Below are 13,646 nucleotides of genomic sequence, written 5' to 3'. Positions count from 1 at the left end.
CGTCAGCCAGCAGAAATGTTTGTTGAACAATACCCAACTAAGTATCATTCACAATACACTTTTTATTAAAATAGAAAAATATTGATTAACCATAGATCATATCATATTCTGTAAAAGTAGTACATAAACTACCTAGAGTAAATAATATTAATGCGGAATTTCAAGTTTTAGCTTAAATTAGATTGAATCCACGAGCTTTGGTTAAACTGTTGTAATACAATTTTAATAAATAATTTTGTATTCATATTATGTCAATATTTTTCAAAACACACTTTTAAATAAAAATACCTAAAAAATATACAATAAAGAACCAATAATAAATAATTATAAATGGTTTTATACATTTTAATGAATAGTAAAAATGTACTTTTTTTAAAAAATTTAAATAGATGTCTTTCAATTAATTTTGAATTTAAAACCATATATTAATTATTAATTATTATCTAAATTACTTTGAAAATATAGGCCTATTCAAACATGGTGTTCAAAATAGGTGTTGCTATTTAAAAAACACATATTGTTTTGCACATGCACATACGAAAATGATAAATCAAAACTGTATAGAAAAAGTCTAACTAATTTAAGCTTTTCAAATGAGTTTTATATTTTTAATTTATATATATATATATATATTCTAAAATCGCACCAAAAGATTAATAATACTCACCTTAATAACCTTAATAAATTAATTATGTATAGTTTAGGAATAATTTTATAGTTTTTATTTTTATAGTACACTATTGATAAAAACTATAATTTATTAAACTAATAGTACGTCAAATTTGACATAATACAATTTAATAATAAAATTACACATTTTAAAGGCAAAATATTGTATAAAATATGAAAATTGTTCAGAAAATATTTTGAGAAAAAAAAATTATTTTCAAGTATATAATATTACTTTAATAAATGAACATAAAATCATACAACAAATATAATTATTATGAATTACACATAATTTTTTTTATTACTTATAATACTATAAATCACTAAATATATTTCTTGGTGGTTCCCACGTACTAGTTGGTCTAGTACTCACATCAGGTAGCTGTCTATCTGCTTCAAGTGTATTATTTATAGTATAACTTTGATAAGTTCGATCAATGGGCTCAGCATTATCCAACAAATATGATTTCATGTTGCCTTTCCGAGATGGTGGAACTCCTATAAAATTTTCATTATTATCCCTATTTAATAATTTAAATTCATATGTAAGCTATACATACTTTCTTCAACATCATTTGCAGTCGGTAATGATCTTTCTCTATATTTACGGCGCATTTCATTCCCTCTTAATTTACGCTCACGTCTTTCTTTTTCTAAATTAAAAAAAAAAAAACATACTATAGTTGATTTAATGAATATTTATTAATACAAATAATTTACCTCGGATAACTAATAAACGTCCTTCTTGAATATAATCACTCACTAAATCATCATCCTCTATGAATTGAGGAAATCCTAGTATAGATAAAATTCTCGTTCCGACATTAAAATAAGTTGCTAAACACACAGCTAGTATAAGAGTAGGAAAGTATACATTAAAACCATCACTTATTATTTTAATAACATCCATATGTCCCATTATCTAGAAACAATATAAACTAATAAATAAAACAATGAAATAAAATAAAACTATTTAATAATATTTCACTTGTGTATAATCAGTTTCTAGAATACGACTTTTGATCACATGACTATCCATATGAATAAGTCCAAGAAAATTTAAACACATTGGAGATGTTAGGCGACTCAATAATCTATCAGAACAATATTCATTAATTTAAGTTGCAATAGATATTAAATTTAGAAAATACTTACAATCCAAAAAATATTAAGCTACTTTCAGTAGTTTGATGGTTTGGTGCCAGGTAGTAAATATTTAACAATTTTATTTTAAATATTGTTGAATATGTACAATATGCTAAATAAGCAATTGATATTGTAGATAATAACTGTAAAACAATGTAATAACCATTAAAAATAATTATATAATTTATTTGATCTTGACTATACTTAAATATTTACCTGTATCATGACATAATCGTTATTTTGTTTTGCTACATTAACCATGAGAGCAAAAATAGAAAGAACTGGTTGTTTTTTAAAAAATGTCATTTCAGACCATACAATTACAACCGAAAGCACACCAGTTATGACTGACAATATTTTAAGCATCATAGGATGTATACAACACCACCAATACCATTCTATAAACAAATTAGACATGTATATAATATAACATACTATGTTAGGTTATAATATCATTAAAAATATCATCTTAAAATCTTAATGATTATATTCACAATTAAATAATTATAAAATATACAATTTTATATTATATATTCATAGATATACACTATTTAATAATTATTCAATACAATGAAAATATATAATAGAGTTTCAATTGAACATATAATAAAACAAAAATATAATAATATTGATATTACATTTTTAAATTAAATATCTCACCAATTGTAGATGTATCAACATATTTATTTAGTTTTGAAGGTTTATCAAACATTTTTTTAAATTTTTGTTCTCTTGATGACATGTTCGAATTTATATCTTCCAAAAAAATAGCTTTTTCTAGCATTAAACTTCCTTGAGTATCTGTACGTTGATACATATGTACAGCTACAATTAACTAAAAATGAACATTCATAATATATTTTATATTTATATTAAAGTAGTAATGAAAATTACTTTTAAATTTTTTTTTCTAAATATTCTTTTATTTTTTAATTTTTGAAATGGAAAATAGATAAAACAGAAAACGAATACATACAAAACTTATTTCCAATTTTTATAAAAATTTAGAATATTAAGATAGAACTTAGCAATGAATTCTTAAAATTCTATCTTAGAAAAAATATTGTAAATTTTAACACATTTATATTTACTACATTTTTGATCTTAAATAAATTAGAACAATTGGCTAAGAGATAACATCTTATCCATGAGTATAATTTTTTGATTGTAATCAAATATTATTTGAATCATTGATGACACATACTACTTAGTAACCATAGCAACAATTCTTAACATAATGTTTAATGAAATTTAAACATAGCATATTCTACATAAATGTAATTTAATTAAAATAAAATGGAGAAATTAAGTAAGCCACAGATAATTATTCACAGAGAAAAACCAGTTGACTACCAGTTAAAAGATTGTCAATGGATTCATAATACTGCTAAGTATATAGCAGTTGGAGGTAAACCAAATCTGAAAGGTGTTATAAATATATATGGACTAGACGATAATGAAATTCAAACTATACAAGAATATGAAAAACCAGTTGCTATTGAATGTGCAACTTTTCAAGCAAGTTTAAGTAATAAAAGACATTTGGCAGTTGGAAATTATAAAGGTGACCTAGAAATTGTTGACTTGGAATATTCAGCTAAAGCAATTTATTCCATAAAAGCTCATCAAGGGCTTATATATTGCATTGATGGTGTTGGCGGACTTGGGGTTGGATGTGGTGCTCCAGAATTAGTGACTGGTATGTATAATAGGTCAAATACAAATACATATTAAAAATAATCAAATAATAATCTTAGGTGGAAAGGATGGTTCCGTGAAAATATGGGATCCAAGAGAAAAATTACCAGTTGCAAAAATGGAAACTGCTGTTGGTGCTAAAAAAAGAGATTGTTGGGCAGTAGCTTTTGGGAATTCTTATAATTCAGAAGAACGAATTGTGTGTGCTGGTTATGATAACGGAGACATAAAAATGTTAGATTTAAAAGCAATGGCATTGCGTTGGGAAACCAATGTATCAAATGGAGTTTGCAGTTTAGAATTCGATAGAAGAGACATTAAAATGAATAAGCTAATAGCCACAACAATTGAATCACATTTTTATGTATTTGATACAAAAGTGCAGCATCCTACAAAAGGATTTGGCTACATAAAAAATAATTTACATAAACATACAATTTGGACAGTAAGGCATCTGCCTCAAAATCGAGAAATATTTACTACAACTGGAGGAAATGGTTCAATATACATATGGAAATATAAATACCCTGAAGAAAGATATAAAACCGAATCTGACGGAGATTTGATAACAAATCCAGGAAAATTACAATTGATTCAGAATCAGCTGATATCAACTCAACCAATCAATAATTTCCGCTGGTGTCCAAGCAAATTGGGGTTAGCAATATGTACATCATTTGATCAAAACATTAGACTATTAATAACAACAAAACTTAACTTACATTGAAATCATAGTTTTTGTTTATGTATATATCAATTAATTTTTTTTTTTTGAACAATAAAATTATGTATTTCTTTAGTTACTTGTTTATGAAGTCGAGTAAGCATGCCAATTGAAGGAGCTGGTGTAGAATTCCTTAAATTTGATCTTACATTTGTCAAAAAATCACGTTGATCTTCAGGAACTTTTTTCAAGATTATTTGAAAACAATCATACAGTGGATCATTTGGATTTATATTGAGACTTACACTTTTTATAGACTAAAAAAAAACCTTTTAGTTTCATACACAAATAATTATAAATTCATTACAACATAATTATAAATATAAATACTTCAAGAACATCTTCTAAAGCACCTTCAGATTCTAATTTTTCTGTATTAAGTTTTGATAGTTTAAAATATACTTTTTTTAATGTATATTCGATTTGACTAGATCTCCATAATTCTCTTGGAATGTCAACTAATGCAATACCTAGTAATAATATTAAAAGAAACAATCCCCATGTATTACTAGCAGATGATGCAATAGCTTTTAATTTTTGCCTGAAATTATATAATATTTAAATACATTATTATTATAATTACTTTATTTTTATTCTGGAACAAGAGGTATAAATTATTTAATTTATAAAAACAATTTTAGTTGATTTTATTTGAAAAAACGGACTAAACTAATTTTAAAAAAAGCTTTTATTAATTTATATTTATATTTTATGTAATTATATTATAAGTATAACATTTAATTTAGTGAAGCATTGACAGTTAAAAATTATAATAAACATGTAAAGCCCAATAATTTGAAAGTAACATTTTAATTTTATAATTATAATTTAAATAATTTATCATATTTAACTAAAAAGAAACTTCAAATCTCCATTTTTAATTTAAATACTAGGTAAGATATTTTTATTTATATATAATTTAAAATTATACTTAGCTAAAATTCTCAAGTTTTAATATTTGTAAATTTATTCATATATCTATGGTTATAAATTGTAATAGTATACTCACCAATCTAAATGTACATCTGGTTTAAGAGCAATGTAAATTATAAGTATTGTAACAATTGATAATAATGTACTGTAATAAAGTGTATTGCTTTTGATAGCATTTTTTAGTTTCTCTTTCAGTGTAAACTCTCCAGATTTGACATAATATTGCATAACTGGCATGATAAACCTATAAATTTTTTATTTTTTATTAATATACATAATATAACAAATAATAAAATTATAATTGCACTAACAAAATAAAATATTTTCTGACTCAGCAATTCCAATCAAACAAATTTAAAATATTTAAAAAATTAAAATTACTCTTTAAGCACACTCCCAGGTAATTATTTAATTCATTTAAATTATTTTACAAATTAGATTTATTAACAAGTAATAATTTTATATAAATTCAAACAGAGCTCCTTTTTTATGCAATATATTAAAGACTAATAGGATGATTCTGACCAATACAATTAAAGTCAATAAATTGCACCTAAAACTCTTATATAACACACATATTGTGTTATGATTAAAAATACAAGTAATCAATACACTTTATAATCAAACTTAAAGTTTAATTAAAAATAATACATTAGTCTGAATTATGACCTTAACTCAAGTGCTATGGATATTTCTAAATGTAGGGTAGACTATATGAACAAATTTTAAGCTACCAAGAATTTATTAAACTGTAAATACTTAATAGTTAATATACCATGTTAAAAATTGAGAAGTCCAATAAACAACTCTCCACATGTTTGGTAATGTAGATTCTGGCACATAACTCCATGGTGTTTTACAAGTGGTCGGTTCTTGACTAGAATTTGTGATGTTATGATAAGGCTTATCTTGAATACATTTTCGATAAGCTGCCTAAATTTTTAAAAAAATAAAAAAATGTAAATCACATTATTTATTGAAAATAATATTAAAAGAATAAATAATTAGTAGTATACTATAACATAAGAATAAATCTATTAATCTAACAATAATAAAATAACTTACTAAAGATATATCGATGGGAAGAACGAAGATAATTAATAGAGAAAAATACCAAGAAATAAGAACGGCAAATGTAACAACAATATTTTGAGTTTTCCAATTCCCATAACGATTAAGTAATACTGTAGTTAAAATAAGAGCAAATATAACTTCTGCACTAAATATTCCTACAGTCATTTTTAATATTTTTAAATTATCTATTTGACAATTTTTTTTCAGCTTCAGATTGCATTTTTTGTAATTTTTCCAGTGTCATAGATTTCAAAGGCATCAATTTAGGTTTACATAGTATCAGCTGTGGAGATTCTTTATGATGCAATAATCCAACTTTTGGTACAAAATGTTTAATTGATACTGAGTTTTCTAATACTGGTGTAATATTTCCCCCTGATGGTTCAAGAGATGAATTGTCATCCTGCATACCAACTGAAAAATATAAAATATGTACGCGACAATATAATACAATATTAATAGTAGTGCTGTTTGACTCTTAATTTAGTTTAAAAATTACATTTTTAACTTAATATTTTTCTAAGGTAATTAATTAGGTAACATAAGTTTTAAATATTATGTATCTATACATTTGATTGCTAAAAAACAAAACAGATTTTAAAACAATCATTTAATATAAATTTATATTTTACTTTTAACCAAAATTAAAAAAAAAAATGCATCAATGTATATGGACAAATTTTAAACAGAATAGATTTATTAAAATATATTTATAGAATCATAATTATATTTATGACAGAAAAACAAATAAATCGGTGTAATAAAAAAAAAAATGTTAACTAATTAAAAATAATGATTAATTAAGTAGTTAACAGATATAAAAATGTTCTAAAACCTATAGGGTTTATGCCAAATATCTAAGTCCATATTACACACAGTTTGACATTGATCATAATGAAAAATAAATTGGGTAAAAACCAAAACTTTATAAGAATTAATTTTCTATCAAGTGCCAAATACTTACCAAATTTTACCAACTAACCGTTGTCCTACCAATTCAATGTGTTTGTTTTTGAAACTCAAGAACTTAGGCAAATAATAGTTTTGAAAAATCAACAGAACCTATAATTGTTCAGTAGTACCACAGTTCACAGTTAATATTGCCAAATAATATACATTATCTCATGTATTTTTCTTTGGACAGGATTTCGAACAAGAAACGGTTTCTTAGAACCAACCCGTACCGATGACACGTTTCCGACTGTATTACATCAACGTTTAAAAAGTATTATCATTGATTATAAATACTTTTACTATTTTGTATTTGTAATCAATGGTATTACACAATAACAATATACCTATGTTGGCAATTATAAGCTGGTAGTTAGTGATAAATGATAACCATGATCACGGTCTTAGAGGATCTAAGACCGTGACCACGATCATCTGCCCATGATAAGTGATAATAAATCAGTGATTGATTTTATAATCATGAGGACATTGAACTCTATATGATAACTGAAATGCTTGCCAGTCATAAGACCTTGAATCATATAGGTACAATAGTATATGATCTAAGCAAAAGACCAATGCAAACATAACCGAGATAGCGTGTTAAAAAAAGGTAGCAGATAAGAATGGTGCTGCTATATTTTTATCACACATAATTATATGAATTGATTACCAATACATTTTCTAAATATACTTAAATTATATTCATAGTCGTCGGTATCGCACTATAAAATCTCGCCCGATTTCTGCGGTTACGATATGCAACTTAACATACAATTTGATGATCAACAATAATGTAACAATTTTAGAAACCACCGGGCTTCCTTATCAAATATTGCTAGCGGAACGTACGAATCTAAAGTGGGCCTCTCACGATCAGTAATACTGACAGTAGAAATATTGACAGTATTTACATTACTGACAGTGTACTCCTCAAACGGTCAATACAAATTATCGTCAATACCCAGTATTTTTTACTTTCACAGTAGTTCAGATCAACTGTTGATACTGTAACATACATTTTTAATTGGTTTTTTCAAATCCTCAATTATGAGTAATTAATTAGAAATCTAGACACTTTATTATACCATACAACTTAAATAAAAATATCAAAATAAATGATGTAAAATAAACTATAGAAATAGATTGCAGATATAGAATGAATTGATCACTATAAAAATTTTACATTTTTAAAACTATATACAAAAGAATATTTTAGTTTTATTTAAACTAAAACTAAGTGTTATCTAGGATTTAAAATAAATGTTTAGTATTTTAATTTAGAAACAATATAATATGTATTATAATTATTACCAGGACTAGTGAGACAGTTATGTTTTTAAGTTTTTTTTTCTAACAAAATAGAAATACAATTTATTATTTTTCTTATTTTCAAATATAAGCAAGCTATAGCCACATATTAACTTGGGGAACAAGAGTTATCAGTCGAAAATTAATAGTCAAAATATAAATGATAAGTTATAGACTTCAATTATTTACAAAATAGTGATATTTATTTTTCCATAGAATACTCAATTAAAATTGCAGTGGCATTCAAAATACATAAAAATTAATTGAAATTATTGTATAGTTGTACTTGTGCCAATTCCGAAGTAGTAAAAAGGTGAAAATATTTTTTACAAGAGTAGCACAAACAGAAAAATATTTATGTCTTAATATTTGATATAATGTCGTGTGTTAAGTGGTAGGTAATGTTAAATCAGACAATCATTGTAGTGGTGAACACAGTACATAGATATAATATATATTATGTCTATGACGCAGTATAATCGAGGGTCAGGCAGGATATTCTACTCAACCGTATGACTAAAAACGATCAACCGTTAACGAATATTGCTACTCGAGTTTGTAAATCGTTAGCGTATTATTGAAATTGAACGAAAGTGAAACACCAATAGTTGTCAACAAGCAACAAAGATTGAAATTATATACTATATTACCAAAAATTAGCGAGCTAAGTCTGTTCAGTTAATCAGCAGTTGAGTGAAAAACATAAGCACTAAAAATCGAAATACAGATGAAAAAGAAAAGATCGATTATTAGTAAACAAAATTAGTGATAACTACTATTTGATAACGGTTTTCAGACATTATTTTATTGTTGTTATAATTTCTTTGAGTGTATCTTTGCACACAATTTAATTTAATTTATTTTAAATGAAATATGAACAGTGTCTAGTAGAGACGTGTCATTCCTGAACGAATTAATTCAATTAAACTATTTAGTTAAGTGAACGATTCGAATTAGTTCACGTTTAGATGAACGACATCGTTCAATTGTTCATCGTATTCTGTATACAGTACACTACTGCTAACTACTAAAACGTTCACTGAACAATCGAACGAATGATTATCCTCAGCATTTTTTTGTACGTTCATCAATAAGCTCGGATTGAGATAATTTTGTCCCGAGGCTAGTGGTGTATTGGTAAATATATTTATGGGTATACGGACTAAAAAAATATGGATTTTAATCCTAAAATAAATTTTTTCGCTTCGCTCGACGATTTTTTTCTCTTGATACATCCGAATGAATTTAATTAATCCTTTGTACATGTTTATAATAAGACAATATAAAACTAATAATATAAAATAAAACTAATAAAAACTAATATAAAAACTACAAGATATACTTTTGTCGCGCGATATAAATTGTATGATGCAGATTTAAGAACCTAGGACTGAATGCCCATACTCCATATTATTTTATTTAATGTTATTCAAAAAACTCACTTCATCAATTCAAAGTGCCGTTTGGAGCTCTTGTCCCACCTCAACTCATCCTACCCCTACTTACTTTATTCCACTCCCAATTTTCGCTCGAGACCTAATCAATCTTAAACGTCGCACTAGATAAAACTGGCAAAGAATAAAAACATGATAAAAACATATTCAACAACCTAGCCAACAGAACAAATAAAATGCTAGCAGAAGTACGCAAAGAATCATACGCCAAATACACTGCTTCTCTTACTGTTAAAAACTACTTCCTTTGGAAGTCAACTCAACAAATTCTACGATAACCATCAATATCACCCCCTTTAAAAAAAGCAGATCTAACCTGGCCAACTAACGACATTGATAAAACAGAACTTCTTGCATCGCATCTCGCAAAAGTCTTTAAAACCCATAGCGATATATCGACACCTTTAATATCTAACAATATTAATGATAAATTATCTATCCCACTCCCAATGTACGAGTAGGTATCTTTCATAAAAACATTTTTCTCCTGATAAAATAATCCAGTGTATAAACTCATTTTCACTTCATAAATCCCCCGGTTTTGACATTATAACAACAGAGGGTGCCCGCCAGCTTCCTAAAAAAGCGATTTTAATACTGATACATATAATTAAAGCAATTATCCGTCTATCATATTTCCTCACTCAATGGAAATTTTCATTAATTATTCTAATCTCCAAATCCAAAAAACCTCCAGATCTCACCAGTTTGGTTTACGGAAAAGACACTCGACCATACGCCAAATATACATATATACAATATACAAATATTCCAAGCTTATTGATATGAGGTCTCATAGACCTCATATCAATAAGCTTAGAAAAAAAATTATATTGTTCGACAATAATGTTAGACCCAAAGAAAGCTTTTGATCGCATTTGGTTTCCTGGTCTCCTCTTAGACTTCGTCACATCCTATTTCCATCATATTACCTTTTCTACAAGTCTTACCTTGAAAATCGTACTTTTGCTATCAAAGTCTGCCTCGAAATCTCAGAAATACATCCCATCAACTCTAGCGTTCCTCAAGAAGTGATTTCTTCACCCTTATTGTTTAACATTTACACCACTGACTAACCCTCTTCACCACACACCTATGTTGCCGGTAATTATGCCGATAATAAGCTATTCATCTCCATTCACGAAAACCTTGATTCCGCTTATCTACAATTCCAGACACATCTTAACTCCTTGCTTCCTTGATATAATAAATGAAAGATAAACTTAAATTAATCTAAATCCTGTCATAACACTTACTCTCCGCAAAAAAAAATTTCCATCTGTTTTTATATACCACACAGCTATCCCCACTGACTCTAAATCCAAATATCTCGGCTTAACTTTCGACAGACGTCTCACTTGATCCCTTACATTCAAACCAAAAAATTAGCCGTAAACTAGCGTCTCAGAGCCTTCCAACTACTAATCAATAAAAATGCAAAAACAAATCTGCACTCTAAATTCATAGTTTATAAATCTCTTATTAAACCCATGTGATTCTACGGCATTGAACTGTGGGGAACCGCAAAAACATCAAATACCAATAAATTACAAGCCCTACGTCGCATTCTAAATGCTCCTTCACATGTCTCAAATGAAACCACATATAAAGACCTACACCTCCTCACAGTTAAACAAACAAACATCTATATCTCAATATAAAAATTTCTATAAGCAACTTCTCAACATTACAAACCCACTCATAAAACAACTCTCTTCTCCCACCCTTCCCCAAAACCTCCCTAGACACCTAAAAAGTTCTTAGTGTATTATATAGTATGTATATAGATATAGAACTTCTTCTCCAACCATAGAGAAACTCTCCACAACACTTAGACTAATAAGTAAAGTTCATACATTATTAGATAAAATAAAGTAAGAGTCAGTAGGAGAACCAGTAATGATCGGTTGCTTCTCAAGCCGTACACGCTATTATAATAAGCGTGTAATCAATTAAATTAGTTTCATTATTAGACTCCTCATTTTCAGCGGCACTCGTTGTAGTTAAAACACATTTTTTTTTACAAATACAACCTTCGTTATTTTCCGTTGAGGTTCTATTAAACCCCCATCGACGTATTTTATGGTATTTCATCAAATTGCAAACTTACTTACGGTATAATTTAAATAAACGTAAGTATATGTGAAATCATTTTTATTTATATAATAATTTATATAAATACATGGTATTTATAATTGTAATACGTTGGAGGCAAAACCTCCACTTACTATAAGTCTATTAAATTTTAAAACACCCCCGTTAAATGAATCCTGGATACGCCACTGCCTATACACTGTAATATAATAATATTATAATAAAAGTTCATCTCTACTATTAACTTTTTTGGTATAAACTTGTTCGTTTATAAAACCCCATAAGAAAAAGTCACATGGGTTGAAATTAAGACTGCCTTGTGGGCATGTTATGTCTGGGCTATATTGAGCATTGTTTTCAGCTCCTCTACCTATAAGTTTGTCAGAGAAAAGATTATGTAATTGTTGTCGGATTGCATTTGTATGATAAGGAAGTGCACCATCTAACATAAACCACATTGATTATTGTTCTTCCAATGGTACATTCGCTAATAGTACCGGAAGACCATACATAATAAAATATAAAACCTAACCTGACCATTCGATCTAGCCGGTAATTCATATCTCTTGTAAATACATAAATAATAAAATACATAGTTTAAAATTTCTATTAGCTCTAATTTTGTTATTATTTCATCATTGTTATAAGTCGATAATGTTAAAGTTGTTTTAATCAATTATGTGTGTTAACTGATAACAAACACTACTATTACCACTTGTAAGGTTATAACTACCAAAATAATAAATATAAATATTACCAGACGCAGTGGACCAGGTTGTACTTACATGGCGTTTCACAAGTATTTATAAAAAATAGGTTCGGTAACCTACTGGGCGCGACTATGAGGTCGGACCACAATAGGATTTTTTTAAAAAAATACCGCGGTAATCAATGAAGTCAACTTGGTATTTTTTGAAATAATTAAAATTGATTATACGTAAATAATTGCAGAGTCCTTGTGTTGCTTCAATACCTCGTGACATTTGATCACATACCACGTGGGATGGTCGTCGAGGAGACCTTTGCCCGTACCTTATTATACTAAAGATTATAGTGTGGGATATAATTAAAAATTTCGTGATTCCGTTGAAGACGGAGCACACAAGAAAAAAACAATTTGTTAATTATATGAGATTTTATTAAAGAGAGTATTTTAAGTTAATACGAGGCAAAAAATCGAGCGATCAAAAAACCTCATCTAAAATTAAAAGGAAACGAATAAAAAAAATCACACATACAATTTTCAATAATTCGATGAACGCCTTTGGGTACCCACGGACAGTCCAACACGGTGTACCGCTAAAGTGCGGCGGGTATACGTCCCAGTCGAGTTGCTAGTTTGTGGACTAGTCAGACCCGCTTGCAGAACGCTGGGACATCCCGGATCAAATGCACCACCATCACATAATCATTAAACCATTGTAACAATAATAATAAATAATATGAAACGGGACGGATGGTATACATCCGTCATCGTTGTAGATTTCAATAAAATGTAACAAAAATAATGCCACGATAAGAATAATAATAATTAATAATAATAATTGACTTGGTTCGCACATAATAGTTAAAACAATAATACGTTACCAGCG

General features: G+C 27.4%; 3 protein-coding genes across 3 annotated transcripts; 1 reads left to right on the top strand and 2 right to left on the bottom strand.

Annotated features, from left to right (window-relative positions):
• Positions 1 to 941: 941 nt before the first annotated feature.
• LOC112688885 (LMBR1 domain-containing protein 2 homolog) lies at positions 942 to 6,409 on the bottom strand. Its single transcript, XM_025562299.1, has 12 exons — positions 6,236 to 6,409; positions 5,946 to 6,103; positions 5,247 to 5,414; positions 4,568 to 4,778; positions 4,318 to 4,494; positions 2,476 to 2,650; positions 2,032 to 2,213; positions 1,825 to 1,958; positions 1,658 to 1,763; positions 1,390 to 1,591; positions 1,230 to 1,322; positions 942 to 1,167 (listed from the first exon to the last, which is right to left on the bottom strand). The coding sequence occupies exons 1-12, from the start codon at positions 6,407 to 6,409 to the stop codon at positions 983 to 985; spliced, it is 1,965 nt and encodes a 654-aa protein (XP_025418084.1). The 3' UTR covers positions 942 to 982.
• Positions 2,999 to 4,305, top strand: LOC112688886 (WD repeat-containing protein 92). Its single transcript, XM_025562300.1, has 2 exons — positions 2,999 to 3,514; positions 3,573 to 4,305. The coding sequence occupies exons 1-2, from the start codon at positions 3,112 to 3,114 to the stop codon at positions 4,238 to 4,240; spliced, it is 1,071 nt and encodes a 356-aa protein (XP_025418085.1). The 5' UTR covers positions 2,999 to 3,111; the 3' UTR covers positions 4,241 to 4,305.
• Positions 6,331 to 7,507, bottom strand: LOC112688887 (BBSome-interacting protein 1). Its single transcript, XM_025562301.1, has 2 exons — positions 7,209 to 7,507; positions 6,331 to 6,658 (listed from the first exon to the last, which is right to left on the bottom strand). The coding sequence occupies exon 2, from the start codon at positions 6,651 to 6,653 to the stop codon at positions 6,426 to 6,428; it is 228 nt and encodes a 75-aa protein (XP_025418086.1). The 5' UTR covers positions 6,654 to 6,658; positions 7,209 to 7,507; the 3' UTR covers positions 6,331 to 6,425.
• Between the last annotated feature and the right edge of the window lie 6,139 nt (positions 7,508 to 13,646).

Source organism: Sipha flava, unplaced genomic scaffold (assembly GCF_003268045.1).
Source record: "Sipha flava isolate LNK unplaced genomic scaffold, YSA_version1 413_pilon_pilon, whole genome shotgun sequence".
Taxonomy (NCBI): Eukaryota; Metazoa; Arthropoda; class Insecta; order Hemiptera; family Aphididae; genus Sipha; species Sipha flava.
This window is presented reverse-complemented; position numbering and strand designations above follow the sequence as displayed.

What these genes read in the sequence shown, in the direction of transcription:
- LOC112688887 (XM_025562301.1), bottom strand. Translation starts at nt 6,653, where the DNA reads ATGCAGGATGACAATTCATCTCTTGAACCATCAGGGGGAAATATTACA.
- LOC112688885 (XM_025562299.1), bottom strand. Translation starts at nt 6,409, where the DNA reads ATGACTGTAGGAATATTTAGTGCAGAAGTTATATTTGCTCTTATTTTA. An exon ending in ACTTCTCAATTTTTAACATG is followed by an intron (nt 5,415 to 5,945) that starts GTATATTAACTA and finishes AAAAATTTATAG; the next exon opens with GTTTATCATGCCAGTTATGC. An exon ending in CTTTAGAAGATGTTCTTGAA is followed by an intron (nt 4,495 to 4,567) that starts GTATTTATATTT and finishes GTTTTTTTTTAG; the next exon opens with TCTATAAAAAGTGTAAGTCT.
- LOC112688886 (XM_025562300.1), top strand. Translation starts at nt 3,112, where the DNA reads ATGGAGAAATTAAGTAAGCCACAGATAATTATTCACAGAGAAAAACCA. An exon ending in TGCTCCAGAATTAGTGACTG is followed by an intron (nt 3,515 to 3,572) that starts GTATGTATAATA and finishes TAATAATCTTAG; the next exon opens with GTGGAAAGGATGGTTCCGTG.